Here is a 22,472-nt window from a genome sequence, read left to right on the forward strand (position 1 = left end):
AGATCAGGGGTTGTCTTTCCCTATCGACACTAGCTGTTGAAGGCAGGCTTGCCCCAGACTGTTGTTTTCCCACCTCCAGAATACAACAGACCTCCTGCATTCGCAGGGTTTACTGTAAAAGGCTAAAGTCATATCTGAGTCCAAGTCTGGCTTATTCTCCCGAGCGGCTAGTCTGGGATATTCAGGCTATGATACTGATGTTTCAGCCTATATCCTGGATTTTGGTGAGCATGACTGGGGCTGCTGGGCCTCATGGCCTTCTGCATCCAGTTAGTGACACATGCCAGGTAGCATATGCGGACACTGCAATGCGACCTGAAGTCCCAGTGGGCTGTGCATCAGGGGAATCTCTCTGACATGGTCCAGATCTCTGAGAGGATTGCATGAGATCTACAGTGGTGGCGTAGGAACCGCGTTTAGACCAGAGTTAGATCCCTGTCTGACCAGATCTGACAGTAGTGAGAGATGTCACTCCTAGGATGGGGTGGCCACCTGGGCGAGTAAGAAATCGGAGGCGCCTGGTGTTTGGCAGGGTCCAGACTCTACATTAGCCTTTTGGAGTGGGGTGGGGCCTTGGACTCTTTGTCAAGAGGCTCTGCACCTCTGGATGTGGCTTGAACAATAAGGCATTTCCTTAGTGGTTCAACATCTAGTGAGTTCTCTGAAGGCCAGAGTGGAAGAACTCAGCCTTCCGTGCTTAGTCAATCACAAATGATGTATCCATCCAGGGGTGGCGCATGGTCTCTTTCAGCAGTAGGGAGAGCCTTGGTTAGATCTGTTTGCCTTTGCAGAGAATGGCCAATGTTAGCAGTATTGCACATTGGAGTTTCCAAGGCGGCAAGCACTCTGCAACGCTTTTCATCTCATGTGGAACTCAGGCCTCCTGTACACCTTTCCGTGCCATACCACTTCTGCCCAGAGTTCACAAGAAGATCAAGAAGGACCAGGCCCAAGTAATCCTTGTGGCTCTGGACTCAGCACAAAGAGTTTGGTGTCCAAAGCTACTGAGGATAGCTATAGATCCTCTGATCAGACTGACCCTTCGGGAAAATCTTCTGTCGCAGCATCAAGCATGGGAGAGTTCTCTACCTGAACCTGTCCAGTCTCCATCTTCTTGTGATAAGATTGAGCAGCAGCAGTTGACAGCTTCGACCTTCCGCCCGAAGTCTGTAATGTGAATTTGGCAGCCAGGTGTCCTTCCACCAAAATGGTATGTCCCTATCGTAGGAAGAAATTTGTAGCATGGTGCACAGACAAGTCTATTGGCACCTCCCCCGCCCCTCTTTCTGAGGATCTCTTGTTTATACTTTCTCTGTCCAAGCAGGGCTCTGCTACTCTGCTATGGGCAGTCTCAAAGGTTACCTGTTTGTCATTATTACTTTGACATTATTACTCTTTTACGGTTGCCTGATCAACCTTCCTTGTTTAAGTCTCCCATTGTCAATAGATTCCTCAAAGGCCTTACTCATGTTTCCTCCTTCCCCATTCATCATTCCCCAGTGGGATTTGAATTTGGCTCTGACATTCCTGATGTGCCCTCCTTTCAAGCCTCTCCACAATTGTCCTCTCGGGCATCTTACTTTGAAAACAGCCTTCCTTGTGGCCATTACATGCGCCCTCAGGGTGAGTGAGCCTCAGGCACTGTCATCTAAGCCATTCTACCATTCCATCTATACTGGCAAAGTGGTGCTTCAAATTAAGGCCGCCTTTCTTCCAAAAGTGGTTATGTCCCAATCCATATATGGGCCAATCCAACACCTCACCTACTTTTTACGAACCCCTGCATCCTTCTAAGATAGAGGAAACACTTCACCGCCTAGACCCAAAAAGAGCACTGGTGTTCTACCTTGATCATGCCAGAGTTCTGGGTGGTTGATCAAATCTTTGTTGGTTATGGGGGTGCGAGAAAGGTCGGGCAGTGCAGAAGAGAACATCTCCAGATGGGTTGTCATTTGCATTAAAAAGTGCTACGCACAGACTAAGAAGCAGCCCCTTGAGGTTTTGTGTGTTCATTGTACCAGAGCTAAATCTGCGACCACTGCATTAGCATGTGGAGTTCCAGTCCTTGTCATCTGCCAGGCGGCAATGTTGGTATCTCTGCACATGTTTACTAAACACTACTGCCTGGACAGTCAGGTCCGTAGGGATGGGCAGTTTGCCTGTTCGGTCCTGCAGGACTTTCTGGTGTGATCTTAGTTTGCAGACCCACCTCTGAGGATGGTATTGCTTGGGTAAGGAATCTGTTACTAGATGTCTCTATCAGACGGACAATTTACTTACTTTTTCTGATGTCGTATCTGGTAGAGACAATATCTTGTTGCAGATTCCTTACAGACCCACCCTTACCGCTCTGCAAACTAATTTCTGGGGACAAGTTCCCCTCTTTCAGGGCCCTAGTTTTGAGACTCCAGTGGTCCGTGTTCTGCATGGCTCTGCACCCCTGGCTTGGAAAGTCGTGAAAAGAAACTGACACAAGCGTGCTGGGTGGCGTCTATATAGGAACTGCAACATATCCTGTGCGGACGCCGCTGATGTCTGTGAAGCTGGTGAACACCACCTAATGGCACACAGGGGTAGTGCTTGAGACAAATCTCCAGATCCAGACTGCCGCCTGGGGAAATTCTGTGGTAAGGATTCAGCAACTAGATAATGTCTCTGCCAGATGAGTAGTTATAGAAAGTAAGTAACTTGTCACTTTGTACTTTCTAACCTCCTTCATGCCTTCCTTTCACACAAACAATTGCTACCTTCAGTTTACTAACCCTCAATGGTTGGTTGGCCCATTTTCAGCAGATTTTGGTAACATGCACTTTAACTCTATATTCCTGAAAAACTACCTCTGACCAGAGGACCCTTAAACATGGCCATTTTTATCAGCTGTTTTATTGATAACACTGCTTACTCTTTTCATTCTTCCTCTTAACTGGAGCTGATTTGATGGCCTAATTAATCATAATGAAAGAGACTTGCTACAGTGGGAATTTATATTGTTTCTTCTTCATAGCTGAGCAATACTTTGTGTGACCCGTTGGCTTCAGTTGAGCTCGAAATGCTCATTTGGATAGTCTACATGTGGGCCAGATTCTTAATATACATAGAGCAAACTTTTTGTCTATTTAATCAAACCTGCAATTTTTTTTTTTTTTGTACAGCAAAAATGCTGAGCTCACGTATTTGAAGGTGCCCTTGTATGCGAGAATGAAGAAAAAGGTGACTGTGTAAACAAATTGCCTAGGATTACACAATTTGAGACCCGTTTACGGGTCAAGTACATTAGTTAGGTCAAGTAGATTATTCAAGTTACCCAACCTGCAGATCTAGTAATATTTTTATGACTTTTTGAGGCCTGCTTCTGTCCCTAGCTACTTGAAGCTCAAGAAGACGTGTTAACGCCATCAACTCACTTAATGTGCTAAATACAACTCCTTTCAGTTTGTGGATGCAAGTTAGGGGTGTCTGGATATGTCTTCTGAGGCCTGTTTGTCGAACCGAGCGTGCATATCTACCATTGAAACTGAGGTAAACATGCTGGGGAATACTTCTTATGTTCCCTAAAGTAATAAGCCAAACAAATGTTGTGTGGGACTCGGTCACCAACACTTCTACTTTTGCTTTGAAAGTGTGAAACCTCAATTACTAACTTGTATCATACTAATGTTATTGGAAAAGGGTACAGGATGCCGTATCTTGTATGATTGTTTTGACATCTTTAGCATAAGATGTGAAAACAATCATCATGCAAGATATTGTGTCTTATACCCCTTTTCAATAACATTGGTTACTATACAGGTGACTAATTGAGTTTGCACACTTTCAAAGCAAGCAGAAATGATGGTGAACAAGTCCCACTGGACATTTGTTTGACTTATTACACTTACTATGATTTTACTAGGCAATCAGGGTGGTCCTTGTGTAGTATACATAGGTTCCCTAACAAGCACTTTAAAATCTAGTCAAATCTTTAACATGTTGCCACACAGGGCACTTCTTGACAACGTGACATATGTTCTGCCCACCAGTATGTCCAGTGTGGAGGCTATAATGCGTTTAATTGGCGAACCAAACACCTACCATGTTCTGACAGCGGATATTGGTATCAAGCAGGCCATAAGGATGTTCATGATTTCCTGAAGTGGAGGAACTAAAATTCTGCTGGTGGTTGCCTAGCGAAACAGTGGCCCATAAACAGTAGATATCCATGCAGAGCCATTGAAAGCGGTACCTAACCGCAGCTCCACTTCAGTCAATTTCTGTCTGAAATGTTCCTCATTGTTAAATCAGATAGCTAGAAAAGTGGGCCACATTTGCAACTGTGGACCAACTGTTGGTGGCTGGATAATTATGGTATGTTACCTGTCCTGGCGCCCGTAGCCAAAAATGTGGGTGCGACGTTTGACAATACCCTGACTTTCGACACCCAAGTCAGTAGGACTGTTTGCTCCTGTTTATGGATCATCAAGATCCTGAAGAAAATCTTGTATTTTCTCTCTCAAGAGTTCAGGGTGTCAGTTGGCATCACATGAATTACATCTTGTTTAGACTATTCTAATGTCCTTTACTTCAGTATGAATCAGTATTCATTGAATAAGCTCCAAACGATCCAGAACGCAGCAGCATGTTTGGTCCTGGGATGGCCAACTTTGTTTAGTCAGAGAGGTTTTGAGGCCTTCACTGTGGCAGCAGCCAGGTTATGGAACTCCCTTCAGGAAAGTTAGATGTGTAAACTCACCTGTTTTTTCGTAGGCAGGTGAGAACATGGTTTTTTTCTAATTCACTCCCCATAAGTCACCTGGATTTTGGGCTTTTCCTGTTTGAGGTCAGCACCCTCCACACAGTTTTTCTACGGTTTAGCAGGTTGATGCCTGAGGGTTTTTATGCATTCTATTAATGTTTCAACGTATAAAGACGTTAAATTTGATTTGTATGGGAGACTGCTTGAATTTTACCATGTTGCAGACAATGATTGTGTTAATATCATGGAAATGAACGTAAAAAACGGCCGACCAGACCAGAAAAAAGGGCCATGAATCGCCAAATCACTGGCTCACACACTCACCTATCAGATCAGATCAGCCCGTTGGGCAATGCCTGATTGACCTGTAGGCCAGTGTGACACTGTTAGTGGTCAGTGAAAGTGAATACCACAGACAATGCCTTGTAATTTCATACTGCCTCTTGACCCTGACAACGGGCCTCAGGGTCACTTTTAAACCCATGAAATAAATGTGTTAAGAAAGATCTTTAAGGAATGCTTTTGTGACCATTCATTAATTTAGTCCTTTGAGTGTATTCAAGATTGTGAAGTTTATTGAATGCGCTTTAGCCAATCATTCATTAAAGAGTCTGAATAAACACCAGGGTATAAATCTTTATTAATAAACAAGAGTGGTGCAATTTTCGCGCCCACTGACTTGAAAAGAATAAGCATGAATCACTTCCAATTTAGAGAGACAGGCGAAATTGATTCCGGAGTAGCCTTGTCAGGGGTAGTAAGTGCTGAATAAATACAATTTCAATTATTAGTCTCAAAATGGAAATAATGGCTTAGGCGAGCAAGCACCCCATTCTACTAAGGGGAGATCCAAATTAGAAAAAAAAGGATGACCGCTCCATACAAGCAGGATGGCATTAGCTTTACTTCTCTGTAAGCAACCAACACTACTTTCACGATGCCTGAACTATTAAACCCTTGGGTGCGTTTGTCGGCCAATGTCCGGCACACACTAACCCTCACAGGTGCGTCTGTCGGCTGCTGCCTGACTCCAGGGAGGGCTTTAAAGAATCTCCAGGTGCTAGCACTGGAGGATTCCTTTAAAAAAAGAAAGAAAAAAAAAGCAGGGAGCGATGCAGAATCACTTCTGCGTCTCTTCCTGTCCCCGCTTATCTGTAATGTCAGTGTGCTGCGCACACCAGTAATTTGCCCACCTTGTCTCCGACATCATATAAACAATGGTGGGTTGCCAATTGTGACTTCCGCACCTCCCCTGGGCTAATTCTCTATATTCCGCTGTCAGCATTAATAATTCTTGGAGCTTGCCCACGGTTGGAGTGCCTTGGTTGGCCGCATCAAGCGTATGGATCCTTGCCTTCAGCTTTGAGCATTTCTGATTTACTCTTCTTTTTGTGTGCGGTCTCGAATCACTGCTTATTATGCCTCCCAAATGGTACAAGCCAAATTCACCAACCCACATTTTCTTCAAAATAGAGTTCAGCATCAATTTGTATTTCCTTTGCAACATCTGCATTTCTCATGTCACAAGCATTTAGTTTCCAGCTCGGGGAACCCGTTTGTTTGTTCTTCCCTATGGTTACCCAGATCGGGGAGTGATCTGTTAATCCTCGTGCTAGGTACTCTGCCGTCCTTATCTCACCAACATCTCCTGCCGGGACAAAGTTGTAATCAAATCAGGAAAAAAAAACTTATGGACCCCAGAATAATATGAGTAACCTCTCACGTATGGATTATATCACTCCAATAGGTCAGTTAGCCCCAGTGCGATTGCAAAACGTGCCAGTGGAGTCACATGGGAGAGAACCATCATTTATCCGGAGTGATCTGTTGACGGGAGTAAGACGACATTAAAGTCCCCGGCTAAGAAGTGTATCGGACAGGGGGCTCCAGAAGAATGGCATCCACTTTGCCTATTGTAGGGGCTTAGTCATGAGGTTGCGTATTCGCTCACAGTAGTGATAGCTGTCCTACCCCCATATGCCTTGAATCCCAGCATACATACCATGAGGGTCTATCCATGTGCGGGTCACCTAGAAAGGTGATTACTTATTTATTAGGATTGTCACCCATCTAGAGCCCGATGTGAAACATGGGTTAGCCAGGGTGGTAATGCCCCCTCTGCCAGGGAACGACCAGTGGGACCCCTTTGGGTGTGTTTCATGTAGTTGCACCACATCCGGACGAAGTCTACGGATATATTGGGTCACCAGACCCCTATTGACCTTGATACCCAAGCCATTTACATTCCTATCACTTGTCATAGTTGTCTTTGTATCTGTTGCCTAATCGTTGTTGCCTGGGTGGCATGCCTGTCGGAGTGTTATTGGCATTTCTCCAAAAAAAACTTAAACTATTCACACCCCAACCAAGTGAAACGCTCCCTACCTCCCACCAAACTTTGCAAACGTCTACCCCCAGCATAACTTCCATATCTGCTTGCAATCCCAGAACAAGTCTGTTGACCTCTCTATCGACCTACTCTATTATTGCTAGAGAATTCAACAAACTATACACTCTTTACTACTCTAACCTCACTCACACCAACCACCTCACATAGCATCAGTTAGTGGGAGGGAAAGGAGAGGAGCAGCTTACGGCTCAGGTTTCAGCCCCAAACCATGTATGTCCATGTATGTATTGGCCGTGACAATGTGCTCCTGAGGACCATACCATGCCCCACCTCATCAGAGGCCTACAGGTTCCTCCATACAGTTGCTCCGGATCAGTCACATTGTTCGAGCCACCGCCTGAGCTGTCATATGTCTTTCGATGCACCAGTGCGTCATATTCCTCCACTGGAGAAGGCTGGCGCTCCTGCTGTGGGTTCGCCTCTTCAGTCGATTCATCGTCTCTCACTTGTTCCTCCAATGCGCCTTTTAATGATCTCCCCCTTCTTGCCTTCATCTTCTTCCTCCTCAGTTTAGTGGTTGAGGTCCAGAGTTTAGGTCTCTCCCCTAGCTCCCTTCCGCCAGTGGCTTGACTTCGCCGACACGTAGTGGGTCGGAGTTGGGGCTGCTCATCAATCCATTGCCAGGCATCCTTCAGTGCGAGGAAGGGATGGGCTTTATCTTGAAACACTTTCAGCTTGGCAGAGAAAAGCAACTTGTATTGCAGCTTCATAGCTCATAGGTTGGCCTTTAATGTATCAAAGGTTCTTCTTTTACTTTTGGACTTCTGAGGAGTAGCTAAGAAATAAGATAAAACAATTCTAACATTGTTATCTCCCCTTTTGCCTAACCTCCCTAAGGATTACATCTCTGTCCTGGTAGTTCAAGAAGCAGGCTATTATTGGACATGGAGGGGTGCCAGGCCGCTACCTGGCTGCAAGGGCCCTGTGCACTCTTTCAATAACAAAGCAGGTGGAGACCTTTTCAACTATGAAAGTGGTCCTAAGACACTGTCCCAAAAAGTCAATCATATTGTGGCCCTCAGTGTCTTTTGATAATCCCACCAATCTTAGATAGTTTTGTCTCACCCGGTTTTCAGGGCCCTCAACATCAGCTATTTAGTGGTTTTCTTAACCTCCGCCAAGTCTGACCCATCAGTATGGCTAGGTTTTTTAAATTCCAGACTGTTTCCTTTACTGCCGCCACACTTTCTGCTATATTTCGTAGATTTTGTCTGAGAAGAGAGACCTCTGGCTGCAGGCCCCTGATTTTATCTTTCATCGATGTTCTGGATGTCTGAATCGCTGTTAAGAGAGCTGCATTATCCAGTATCTGGGAGGCCCCAGGAGGATCGGGGGATGGAGGAGGCATTCACTCCACCATCTTAGTATACCTATCAATTTTCCCGTGACTGGCGGTTTCAGATCTTTATCCTTCGCCATTGTGGGAGAGTAGTTTCAATCAGCGGGAGGATTCTGGTTGATGGTACGAGGTTGTCTCATGTCACCTGGTGGAGTGTTAAGGGGTTGGGCCAAGGGGGAAGTAGGGTAATGGTCTCTATTTATCAGCCCCACCTGCCTGTGGGGGAGGTGAGAGGCCCACAGTTCAATCTGCCCGTATCCCCCTCAGCCGAGCTCCAGATGGATGGGGGTGAGCGGTCTACGTCTGCATTGTGCCTCTGATCTGTGGCACCCTCCACCTTCCCCCTCCCCTCACTCAGGACACCGGTCTGTATTCCAGGGTATTGCTTTGCCCCCCCCAGTCGCTTTTCCCAGAGTCTCCATGGTCTCCATGTGATCTTCAGCAGTGTTGATCCTAACCAGTGCCTGACTCAGTGTTTTATCTAAAAACCCTCTCCTCTCCCTTGAGCACACTGTTGCAACAGTGTCCCCTCTCAGTCCAGACTGCTGTAGTTGTGCCTTTTTTGGGTCCAAGGGTTAGTATGTGTGGGCGGCCAGGTCTGTACTATGGCCCAGGTGATGGTGATATAAGTGCATGTTCCATTCTCTTTTGAGGGGGTGGGGGTCTGCAGTCATCCTTACATGTCTGTCTACTTGTTTTGTCCACTAGGACGGGGGGGCAACTGCATGTTCAATCAGATGCAACTCTGAAATGGTTGTGGCTAGAGAGACTGTTCAAATGGTTCTGGAATCATGGTGGCTGGAAGCAGACAATGTGTACCTTCCAGACGACATCTGGACAGATATCACTTCTATAAGATTCCAGGTAGGTTGAGAGGTGCAAGCTTACCTCACTTGCAGTCTCAGAATATGTTTCTTCTGGTTATTCAGTTTTGGCCTAGTCAGTCTTGGCTGTGTTTCCATGGTTGCTAGTCTGCATTCAAAACAACATGGGAAAGGGGTGTTTTCAGGTGCAGCGGAGCAAAATTGTTTTAGTAGGTAAGCAGACACCTCCTCCTTCCCCCCACCCCTCAGCCCACCAACCCTGAACCCACTGGCTAGCTACAGATTTGAGGCAAAGCCACAGGGATCGAAGAACATGCATGTTGTCAGATTGCCTCATCCATTATTTTGTGCGGACTCCCTGGTCACCATACACCCTGCACCCAATTCTCACATTCCAAAGACATGTAACCCAACATGCTACACATCACACAGATCTTTGGAAATGTGTAAGGACTCCAGTTAATGGGAGACTCGGAAAATATACATCGTTACTGCCAGTGCTCTGACCACAGTTGCAGCTAAACCGAACTACCATTCATCTATCACAAACCATTAACCATCCTTTTTTGACTGTGGTACGGGTACTCCCCCATTTTAGTAAAAGGCACACAGTAGTCAAATTTCATTAGAGTCATTAATAATAAGTTTAGTGGAGTTTTATTGTCAAGGACGCCAGTAACAGTAGGCTACAATTTTGTTAAATCATTGCCAAGATTTAAACTTCTTTGATTTTTCGTATTTTTTTCGCAAAGCAGTTAACGAGTTCTGTTTAGATGGTTTGTTAAAGTTTATCGTAGTTATTGCCTTGTGACTAGAGGAGTTATTTTGTGTGTCTCTTCAGATCAGGAGCTTTTCCCCACTTTGACCTTTTTAAGACCAATACTCAAGATGATTGTTAAAAAGAATGTGCTGAGAGACTACAGAAGTTAAAAATGTAACAACACTGCCCATTGTTTCCCAACATTTGTTTTACTTTTTTTTTTTTTTTTTTTGCAGGAAATTAACTAGAGGCCTTACAAATGTGTGCATTCTTCCTTCAGACTACAATCGCAGGCACATTCAATCTGGAAACACCCGTGTTTCCACTGTAGCAGTATTAACTACCTCAACCAATGGAAGGAAAGGAGCAGATTTGCAACAACTACCCATCTAATTTTTAATAACCTGAATTTGAGAATTCTAAAAAAAAAGAAAAGAAAAAATTAAACCAGAGAGACTCTATTTTTCAGTATTGTAGCAAAGCACTACAGGCGTTTGACAGACTGGATCTGCCAAAGCATACAAAACATTTGATTTTTTTTTTTGTTTGCTGAACGACACCAGACTTGCACTGCTTTTTTAGTCACTGTTGATCAGTATTTCTGCTCTACAATTTTTGGTATGTAAGTGAAGTACTATTTGTTTTTTTTCTTTTACACAATTATATCTATATATCTATATTTTTTTGATGTCCATGTGAATAGATTTTAAGCAGCCGGTGTCGCTGGTTGGGCAGCAGAGAAAAGAGCTTATGTTTACTCCACTACAGAGTCCTTCTGAAACACTGCTACGTATAAAAACTGCTTTGCAACAAATATATCAGCAGCATGCGAAGCTTGCTTTTTAAACACAGGCTGTGAACTGCAGCAGGGCTGCACTAAACACAGGAGCACCTAGTAGCAAACCCGCTGCCCTTCTCTGCTGATACAGAATAGAAACGTCTGCCTCTTGGAAATGCCTTTTACAAAACCTTTGCGCCCAGTCCTTCGCCGCGATACATAAACACAAATCTGCAAAAGAACCTTGGCAGCCGATTGTTAACCTGTGCGTGTGTCCGTAAAACTGACACTTATGTATTGCTGCAGTGCCCAGGAAAGTAAAATGGACTACAAGCGGCGCTTTTTGCTTGGCGGGTCCAAGCAGAAAGGGCAGCAGCACCAGCAGTTTCAAATGCCCGAGCTAAGCAGGACCCTTAGCGCACCACTGGCGTCAACGACCACCGCTCCCCCATTGTCCTCCACAGTTGCTGCAGGCAGCTGCAACCTTCCCGCCCCTCCTACAACTCCGATCGCAGACATCCAGCAGGGGATCTCCAAGTATCTGGATGCACTCAATGTGTTTTGTCGTGCAAGCACTTTCCTTACAGACCTTTTTAGCGGTGTTTTTCGAAACTCCCACTATTCTAAGGCAGCTATGCAACTGAAAGACGTGCAGGAACATGTTATGGAAGCAGCGAGTCGGCTCACTGCAGCAATAAAACCAGAAATCGCAAAAATGCTAATGGAGCTAAGTGTGGGAGCTGCAAATTTCAAAGATCAGAATGAGTTCAGTCTGCAAGACATTGAGGTATGGTACATTTCAATAAGTATTTCGTAAACTGAGTGGATAAAAGAATAATCCTCATTTTGTGTTTTTCCTTCCATTGTTTCCCGTTTGAAACATACATGTTGACAGTAATCCACTTTAGTCGAATAGTGTTGTTTGGATACATTGTTGTACATATCAGCAGATAAAAATGCTTTTTAATTGTGTATATATTTATTTTGTAGTTGATGATTGCATGAGACTTTCTGCAATATTTCTATTAAATGAATGTTTTAATATCTCAAGTAATAACCACATTAAAAGTTGTCAATAGGCAAGACCGATTTGGAGATCTCCGAACACTCTTGGCAGGTAATTACTTATCACAGTAGAAAAGGGCCCAGATTTATTCAATTTTCAATTATTAGTATGAATGAATTACTTATTTTAAGAAAAGTATTTTAGTCGGCCAAAAGATGTTCATTTGTTACTTTTATGAGTGCTCCTCCTTAAGTTAGGTAATTTATTTTTTATATTTACCACTTTGGACTTTCCCTAGAGTCTAGAAATCCATTTGAGTGTACATCTACTCCATAACTTTGACGTAACTTTTAAAGGATTGTTGTCCTTGGCTACTTTGTCATCAGTAGAGCCCCATTCATTGCCACTGTCTATATCCTCCGGCTTTACAAGGTGCCACATCCCATACAAAGTGTTGACTACACTTCGGTACAGATAATTAACTTGGTGGTAACTGATCATTGTTGCCCTCCGGGATCACTTTGATTGGTATATTTTATTCAAATTTAATGAGGACCATACCAGAAATGATATCTTCAAGGGTGGCAGTTCTTTATCTGTGAGCAGCCTATACAATAAAAAGTGGTAAAGTTGGGTATGCAGATCTGTTAGGAGAGAAGAGGATGACATTAAAGGTGGCCCTTAAATGCATTATTGATTATGCCACCTGGGGGGCACTATTCTTTAAAGTTTTACCATATTATTCAGTGGGTCCCGAACCAATCTGATTTCTATATTTTAGAGGAACTCTGAGCATATTAAAATAGACCAGGTGGACTTGCACACATTCCTGACAAATAGCGAGAACAGAACCCGGCGCCTGCTGACTGAAACGGTTATGTTTCTCAAAATAGTAATTTAATCATGCTTATTGATAGGTGAGAAATGACATAGAAAACTGTTTGTCGTCTTGCTTTGTTGTGACTAAGGCCTGTTTAAAGGTATACGACTAAACATGCTAGCATGTTGTGAACAAAGTTGAGATTTATTAAAGGGCATCTCTCGTTCATTTGACCTTTTTACCCACATGACTGGAGAAATGATGTAGAATTGAGGACTTCAACCCTTTCTTTCCTTTACAACCCAAAATGCAAAGACGACACCTCCTCCCTTCCTGCTTTCGATTGTAATTAAGTTTACTATATCCCTTTTATGGTTTGAGTGTGAGAGCATGCACCAGCGTATGCGTCTTGCTTGCGAGACTGTTGTTGAATAAAAAGGACTTGGAGACCGCCCATTGTTTACTATTTGTTTGCTTGCCTGGCACTTTTCTTTATAGCCTTGTAATTGGGCACTTGCAGGCCTAGCTTCATTTCCGCTCCTGTCTGTGGAGCAGGGAACAAGCACTGATTCATTCAACTTAATCACTGCCCGTCCGCTGCTTCCAGCGTGATTGATGTACTACTTTTTAACTTCTATGCCTCTGCAAACAGAAGGTGTGTGACTGGCAAAACGTACCCAGCAGGCCAAACAAAATTGCAAAGTTTTATTTTCTATAGTTAACTCTTTTCTTTTATTTTTCAAAGTCTCTTCCCGCTTTGCACTCATGTTTTTGTTTTGTTTTGCTCATGGGTGCTGTTCTCAAAACATGACGATTATCTTGTTCTGAATTTTGCAAACCGACATTGTATCTTCTATTTAATTTCTGAAATTATGCTTTAACACATAATTGTGCCGTACACCCTAATACACCCAACTCCAGAGTAATCTGCTCCGCTCCACTCAAATACATCCAAATCCACCCCACACTAGTCCATCCCACTCAATCCAATCCATCCTACTCAATTCAGGTAATCCCAGACCAGTCCAATCCACCCAACTCCAATTCACCCACTCCAATCCATCACACTCCAATCCTCTCCAATCCATCACACTCCAATCCTCTCAACCCACTGCACTCCAGTCTGCCCCCTTTCAAAACAATCTTCCCCACTCCAGTAAAAATCAATATACCCTACTCCAATCCCAAACAGTCTTTCCACTACAATCTGCCCCAAGCCAATCCAAAACAATCTGTCCCACTCCAATCTAAAACCATTTGCCCTACTCCAATCTAAAGCACTCTGCCCCACTCCAGTCTGCCCTACTCCAAACCACAAGACTTCCCCACTCCAATCTGCCCCACTCCTATCCAAAATAATTTGCTACACCTATTCAAAAACAATGTGTCACACTCCAATCTGCCCCACTCCAGTCCAAAACATCCCTTCTCACTCAAATCTCGCCAATCCAAAACAATCTGCCCCATTCCAATCCAAAACAATGTGCCCCTCTCCAATCTCCCCAACTCCAGTCTGACCCTCTCCAAACCAAAATAATTAGCCCCATTCCAATCCAAAACAATTTGTCCCACCCCAATCGAAAACAGCCAACCCCACTCAAATCGAAAACAATCTGCCACACTTCAATCCAAAACAATCTACCCCACTCCAGTCGACCCCACTCTAATCCAAAACAGTCTTTCCCACTCCAGCCTACCCAACTCCAATCTGCCCCACTCCACCACAGTACACCACACTGCACCCTAATCCAATATAGCCCAATCAATCTACCATACTCCAGTCCAGTCAACCTCACACCAATGCAATCCGCCCCACCCACCCACTCCATCCCAGTCCCCCATTCCAGTGCAAATCCACCCCTCTTCAATCCACTCCAGTCCATTCCACCCCACATCAGCCCAACCCACTCCAATCTAGCCCACCCAATCCACCCACTCAAATCTGCTCCAGTGAAATCCACCCACTCCAATCCACCGCAACCCTTTCTACCCACTCCAAACCACCTTAATTCACCCCACTCCAAACAACCTTAATTCACCCCACTCAAGTCCAGTTTACCCTACTCCAAACCACCTTATTTCCCCCCACTCAAGTCCAATCCACCCCACTCAAGTCCAGTCCACCCTAGTCCAAACCACCTCACACCAGTCCTTTTCACCCCACTCCAATCCACCCCGCTCCAAACCATACCACTCCAAAATTGTCCATCCCACTTTAATCCCAACCATCCCACACCAATCCAATTCTCCCTTCTCCAATCCACCCCACTCAAATTCACTCCACCCAGTCCAATCCACCCCACTCCAGTCCACCCCACCCCACTCTACCCCCATCTAATCACCCCCACTTAATCCAATCTACTCCTACCATTCCACCCCAATCCAGTCCAACTCACTCCAGTTCAGTCCACCCCACTGCAGTCAAATCCACACACTCCATTCCACCTCACTCCACTCCACCCCAGCCCCCCACCCCATCTAATCCACCCCACCTCAATGCAATCCATCCCACTCCAATCCCCCCTACTCCAATCCACCCTCTTCAGTCCATCCCGCTCCATTCCACCCCACCCCAATCCACTGAGGCCATAGCACTCCAATCCAGGCTATCCCACTCCAATCCAATGAACCCCACTGTAGTCTAATCCACCCCACTCTAGTCTAATCCACCCCACTCTAGTCTAATCCACCCCACTCTAGTCTAATCCACCCCACTCTAGTCTAATCCACCCCACTCTAGTCTAATCCACCCCACTCTAGTCTAATCCACCCCACTCTAGTCTAATCCACCCCACTGTAGTCCAGTCCAATCTACCCCACTGTAGTCTAATCCACCCCACTGTAGTCCAGTCCAATCTACCCCACTGTAGTCCAGTCCACCCCACTTCAGTCTAATCCACCCCACACCATTTCATTCTAAAACACCCCATTCCAATCTAATCCACCCCATTCCACTCCACCCCAATTCACTACAGTATAAACTTGTCCAGTCCACTCCACCTAAATCCAATCCACCCCACCCTTAATCAGTCCACCCAAACCTATTCCTATCACTCCAATTCAGACAATTGGTCAAATCTAATCTCTCATTCCAATCCACCTAAATCCAATCCACCTCACCCCATTTCAATCCACCCACTTCAGTCCACCCCACCCTACTCAATCCACCCCACTCCACCCAATTCACTTCACCCCCACTGTACTCCACCCCACCGTATTCCACCCCACTCCATTCTACACCACACAACTCTGACAATGCACTCTGCCACTAAACTCTACTCCAACAAATCAACTCTACACTACCCTCCTCCTCCACTCAATGACACCCCACACCACTAACTTTTAGCCATGCAGAACAGCAGCAAGACTGGTGTACATGGCAAAGACACCTTGCCAATCCAGTAGCTCTTGTATAGGTGAGACCTATTGACTTTGCAAGTGCTTGTTAGCTTAGCTTTTACTTTACTGTATATATGATAGGTGATCAACAGCGGTGTTGCTGAGATGGTGGATGTGCAATGATTGTGCTTCACTCAACTAAGCCCTGCACCTGAACAAAAATACTGCTCTGGGCCCAGCATCAGAGCTCCATCTCACCAGATCATCACTGCAGGGGAATGCAGCCCTGCAATCCTGGGAGCGGGCGACCGCTGTGACTCCCTCCTTCTGCAGATCAATATGGCGGACAGAGCGAAGTGATGCAGTGCATCCTGACTGTCGATAACCATCCTACTCTCCTGCCTGCACCCATCGGCATCCTGAGGACCTAAAGGAGGAGCTGCACCTGACTTTGGGGCCCTCGTGCCTGTATCCGGCCCCCACACTTCCGGCTACCTGGATCTGCAGTCACACTGCAGCCTCCTTGATGAGCATTGGGGCCACCAACGCAGATGTGGGGTGCTTTGCGGACTAAGGCTGGAACCGCGCCACCAGCTACAATGCTGCCCCGGCCCTAAAGGACCTCTACCCCCTGTGGGAGATTGCCTGGTCTGATGTTGCCTGTCCTGGGGGAACTGCCTGTGTGCGGCCCACGTGCGGTCCACCCTTGGGGCTGTTGGCGTCTGTGCGGCCTGTTGAGGATAGCAGTGCATTTTGTGGCCCCCGTGGACGCACGGCACACGGTACCTCTTCCCGGCGGCAGCACCCCGGAACTGCCCACTGAGAGGACCTGCATGGTGAACACAAGCGCAGTCACAGACATTCTGGACCTTCTCTCCAGTGACCATCTGCACCAAGACCCAGCACGTACAGAGCAACGCGCCCGGGAGGTAGTCCCCGCTCCAAAAGACCACCCTGTTACCTACTTTCCACCCCTGAAAATGTGGTCTGTATATTCCCTACCCCCTCCTTCCACAACAAGTGCTGGGAGCTACCACTCCTGGGGACCAACGGCCTGCATCTTCAACTGCTGTCTTTCGTGCAGATAGAGGAGAAGTCTGACCTCCCCCTCCAATTCCCCCCCCCCCCCCCCCCCTTCCCAATTTCACCCATCCTCTGGCTTCCCGAACTCCGTACCTAGGAGCAGCCTTTGCAGTGGACCTTTCTGGAGCCCACATTGGGACACAGCCACTCAACAAACAAATCACCCCGGCCTGGGTGTGTGGGGGGATATGGCCGGCAAACCATGGTCAAAGTGGGGGTTGCGAGACACCCCGAGCTGTGACATTGAGGGCCTGCATGTATCATGACCTCCTAAACTGCAGTGTGTGACTGTGGGATACAATTGGCCTCAAGTCTTGGTGTTGTTTTGAGAGGACAGATGTACAGCACCCCTCCCTTAGGGACGTCAGAAACTCAAGTGCATAGTAGGACACCCACAAATACCAGCACTGCAGTGCAAAGCACTTCTGGGCCCTCTGAGTCCAAATTGGGACACAGTCCAGGTGCAATCACCTGGTGACATTGGATATTCCACTGTTCCCACTAGGAATATCTCAGACAGTGGACAAGAGTTGCTGTAATGGTCACCTCCCCAACGCACTGCCTGAAACACCCCTCACAACGCCTCAGACACTTAGATATTGCTGTGAGGGGGTCTCCCCCACCTTCTGCAAAAGGATTACTTTCCCACACCTGCTCTACAGGCTTGTCTTTGTCATTGCCACACACCGCATGGACCCAGCTCCAGGGCCCCACTCTTTGATGAATGCTAGGGGAAGTAAGGTCTACCCATGCCATATTCAACAATGGTTCACCAGAAGACCACCACATCGACGATGAAACCGGTTCCGTCAAATCCTCCATCCGTTATACCATTATACCAGACACCCCTCTATCGGAGGCAACAAGCGAACTCTCAGAACCACCCCTAGACAAACTTGACGCAGTATTAACAGCAATTGAACGTGTCACATAGGCTTTCATTCTAATGAGACTACTGGATTTGAGCGGCAGAATCGCCTGTGGTGTGGGGGGACTAAGTCTAACCCCCTACACTTGACACCTGTAGGCCTAATCTGGGTTTTGCTCCAGCTAACTAGCAGTGCCTCATCTCCACCCAAGAGCAGGGATGATTGGGCAGCCAAGCGCATGACACAATTGACTCCTCAGGGAAATCGTGGTCACTCAGATCTCATCCGTTTCTCTCAGTTACATTAGTCTCACATATACAAGGACAAGCAGAGGCAGTATATGTTTCAGTAAGGCCTTTAATGAAGCAACTGCACCATGGACAATAAAGCATGTTCTGCAATAACCAGGACTATAAAGCATGACAGGATTAAAATTGTGACAAGGAGAGTGAAGCATAGAAATAACGCTACCATATTGCCACTAGAGTAAATAGACTTATTCCTACCTAGGCTATATTAGAGCACAGCATGTTAAGCTCTAGTTCTGCCCTTTAGGTTCCCCTGTGAAGACATCATTCCCTATACCTGAGCAAGGCCTGAATTCTGCATAATAAGCTGTAGCGAAGAGTTCAGCAATCAGCATACATTCGTGGTCATCTGGCTGAAATCTCCCTCTAACGTGTATGGGACAGGGAAGTGTTTTTATAATAAAACAGCTGATGTTCTGAGAAAATGTCCCTACGTAAGGATGTGTATGTTTCTATGAATACTAGAGACAAAACGTTACCACGTTTACTGGCAACCTATCTTACTGCAGCCTTGAGAGAAGCACAGGGTGAAAGAAATGTCTTGTTTAAGAACACAGTGCTGGCCTAGGCAAACAACAGCTAGATAGAGAGAAATAAAACAAGACCCCCAAATATGGCTATTGTTAAAATCAAAAACGAAGCTGAATAAAATATATCTAGGTTAAAATGCACAGCGACTGGCCTAGTGTGCCAAAATAACATGCATGGAGCTATAACTAAAATGGCTACACCACAAAACCTCTCGGATAGCAATAGAAACGGTCCTGGGTTCCCTAGTGGCGGAACTGAGCTTCCTCAGACTACCTCCGAAACTGTCACACCATCTGTCTGAAAGTGAGAAGATGCTGACAGCCCTCCAATCCCAAACACTGGACAATCAACAAGCCATTCAAGATCTACAGGAATAAGTCTGCACACTAGAGGAGCTGGCAAGATATACTGAAGGTCACTCCTGCAGGAGAAATATTTGAATTCTGGGCTTACTCAAGGATGTGGAGGGAAAGGACCCCCTGCCATTCCTTGACGCATGGATCCGATCTTTAATGTTTGCTTCAGACCTCACTGCTTTCTTCTCCTTGGAGAGGGCTCATTGAGTCCCAGCATGCTGTCCTCCACCAGAAGCACTGCCTGACCTGTACTGGCTAAGATTCTCCATTGTTGTGATTGAGATGCTTTTCTACAAGTGACCTGACTCCATGGTCCCTCACTACTAGAGGATAAGCACGTCATGCTCTTCCCTGACTATACATTGAGAGATCAGTAACAACGTGCCTCTTTTCTTGAGTCGAGAATCTCCTCAGGAAAATGGGGGTCCACCACTTTCTGCTGTATCCGGCATGACTCCTCCTGCACCAGGGAGAATCCCACTTCTTCACAGACCACAAAGAGGCGTGGGACTGGATAGGCACACACTCTGACTCCTCCTTGCCATGCATTAGTAGAGACCCACCTTCACCACCCAGACCAAACCTGAAGTGCCGGAACTGCTCTCAAAGAGGTCCCCTTCCTCCCACCCCGAGATTGGCCTCATTCAAGGCCTGTTGTGCCTGGTGCTGGACCTGAAAAAGGCATTTGATTTATTGGACTGTAATTATTTCTTTCAGGTCCTTGAGTGGATGGGTGTTGGGAATCGACTTCTAACCTACACTGGCTCATGTTTAGGAAGCCCCTTTCATGGGTTTGGGTGGGTCGCTACATCTTTAAGACTTTCTCGGTCAAACACGGCACCCAGCAGGGTTGTCCTTTCATCCCTGCTGTTTTCAATGGTCATGGAACCCCTGGCTGTTTGGCTCTGCCAAATTTGTACACACTAGAGCATCCCACTTGCCGACAGGACACACGCAGTGTTCATTGTATGCTGATGATCTTATACTGTTCATCCCTGATGTCCGTGCAGACTCTCTCTTTGTCATTCGCCGATTTATCTGGCTTGACGGTCAGCTGAGCAAATCCTCCGTTTATCCATTCCATGATGACCTGATCCCACAGGATATCACCCTAGGTGGAGCTCCTCTCACCTGGCATAACTCAGCGGTCTGATACTTAAGGATTCACCTGTACCGTAACCCAACTGACCTTTTTGGTGGTAATTTACAGCCTGTGTCACCATCCTGAATCTCCATTCTCTTTTTGGAGAAAACTCCCACCGCCACGACTGGGAGAGTTGCTGTATCAAAAATGGTGATGTTACTGCAACTTTTGTATTACTTTGCCACCTCCCAGCGATACCCCCTTGCACCTCTTTTCTGGAACTCAGAACACTACTAACCAAACCTCTATGGGGAAGTACTCACTGTAGAATAAGTTTGAAGAAGTTGCAGTTATTTACTGAAGAGGGCATACTAGGTGCCCCTTCCTTTGAGGCCTGTTTTCTAGCAGCCTACCTACAATGGGTGTCTCAGTGGATAGCGAACCGCAACCCGGGAGAAACAGGTCACCATTCCCCGCCACTCACCTCCTCTGTTAATAGGAACTTCCTTCTCCTGTGGCACCATCTAATGTGTCTCCAGCTTCCTCCCTTCTCGCTGTAAGTAGCCTATAAATGTGTAGCTGGAGCGTGCACACTCGCAGAACACAGTTACTCAATATGCAACTTGTTTTCGGACAGCCACTTTTATCTCCTTTGCACAGCTCCAAACAGATTTTAGTATTCCGGCGGGGCAGTTCCTGACCTACCACCAACTTCATTACACGTGCTATTCCTTTTGGTCGACAAGGAATGAGGAACAACCCTGCAGTATTGCAGGTGCTCCTCACCATGGGGAAAGGCGGTCACTTAACTACTTGGCTCTGTAGGGTGATTCATAGCCACATTGACCTTTTACCAAGTGGGAAGACAACATTGGGAGGGTGCTGAATGCTGCGGAATGGCCCTAGGCACTGGCGTTCCCTAATACTGTCTAGAGAAATGCTAGGTTCAAAAGTATCCAATTCCATATCCTCCACCGCACCCATTTGATCCCTGCCCAACTCAACTGCTATTTTCCCACAGCAGATTTACACTGTCCCCGCACTACCTCAGGTGAGGTGGATCTTCAAAACACATGCTTTGGGTCCTGTCCCTCCCTGCTTCCCTACTGGCAGGGTGTTCATACTACACTACGTGAGGTCACAAGCTTACTGACATATATACATGGGAGGCATGCGCCCTTAGTATTTATAAACGCAGACAAACACAGTCTGTACGTGCTTTGCTGTCCTGGCCTTGTTGCTGGCAAAACAGACACTCTCACTACACTGGAAGACCCCTTTCACTCCATTGCTGGCAGCTTGGCAAGGTGCAGTGTGCAGACAGTGGACTACTGAGGGGTTTGCGGTCCTATTTGAGGAGGCGTGCCACATTTGAATGCATCCCCGGAGTGGGACTCTTCACTGACACAATATTTACAGCTTATGTCCCAGGACGACCTCCCTCAGGGAACCTCTCACCTGATGTTTTCAGTCTATGGGTCAACCACTGGCACCATCTCCAGTTCTAGGCATCTGCTTCACCTGCTTTCCGGCACAGCCCCTCACTCCCCTTCCATGAGACTAGTCCACGCTGCACTTACACTCACCAGATCTATCCTCATGCCCTGCCATGCCCCTCTCTGGGCCATATCCACATCGCCTCTCGCCATATGAACTATTAGCTAGTACTCATACACAGTGTCTGCCTCTGTACCTAGCCCCTCCCCTAGTTTAGTTACTCTCTTCCTTTACTCAACAGCCCTGAAAACTATGCCGTTATTTGTACCAACAGACATGTCCGTTATGCCTCAGCCTCTTTTAAATAACCTATTTTTGTACTCTCTTGCTTATTGAGCCTGAACATACTGTACGGCTATGTTTTACAATGCAAAACCCTAATAAAGATATGTATTTAAAAAAAAAAAGTGATAGCTGATAATATTTTTTTTTTACAGTTTTAGAAACCGGCTTGAAAACATTTCCAAACCAATTTTTTTAAATCTGAAACTGTACAACAGTTTAAATGAGGTCGGATGCATATAATTTAAAAAACAAAATAGATTCTTTAATTGCCTCCAACATGCTGAATTTGAACAATCCCATTCTCATCCTTTTCACCCTCTCATCTCAATTCGTAATGGTTTTTGAAGTTACCTACAATTGTCGAGACGGGGCCACTCTCCTGAAAAGCAGGATGTCTGCAGGGGCGATGGTATGCCCCCGACCTCCTGGAACACCTCTGGCACTTCCTGGT

The 22,472-nt window shown here is 46.2% G+C and overlaps 1 protein-coding gene across 1 annotated transcript in view; it reads left to right on the forward strand.

The window, feature by feature from the left end:
* Positions 1-22,472, forward strand: part of GARRE1 (granule associated Rac and RHOG effector 1) — a 506,156-nt gene that overhangs the window by 84,843 nt on the left and 398,841 nt on the right. The window contains exon 2 of the mRNA XM_069216464.1: positions 10,302-11,630. Coding sequence (XP_069072565.1) covers positions 11,136-11,630 — 495 coding nt within the window. The 5' untranslated portion in view covers positions 10,302-11,135. The remainder of the gene's footprint in view (positions 1-10,301; positions 11,631-22,472) is intronic.

Source organism: Pleurodeles waltl, chromosome 12, assembly GCF_031143425.1.
Source record: "Pleurodeles waltl isolate 20211129_DDA chromosome 12, aPleWal1.hap1.20221129, whole genome shotgun sequence".
NCBI lineage: Eukaryota > Metazoa > Chordata > Amphibia > Caudata > Salamandridae > Pleurodeles > Pleurodeles waltl.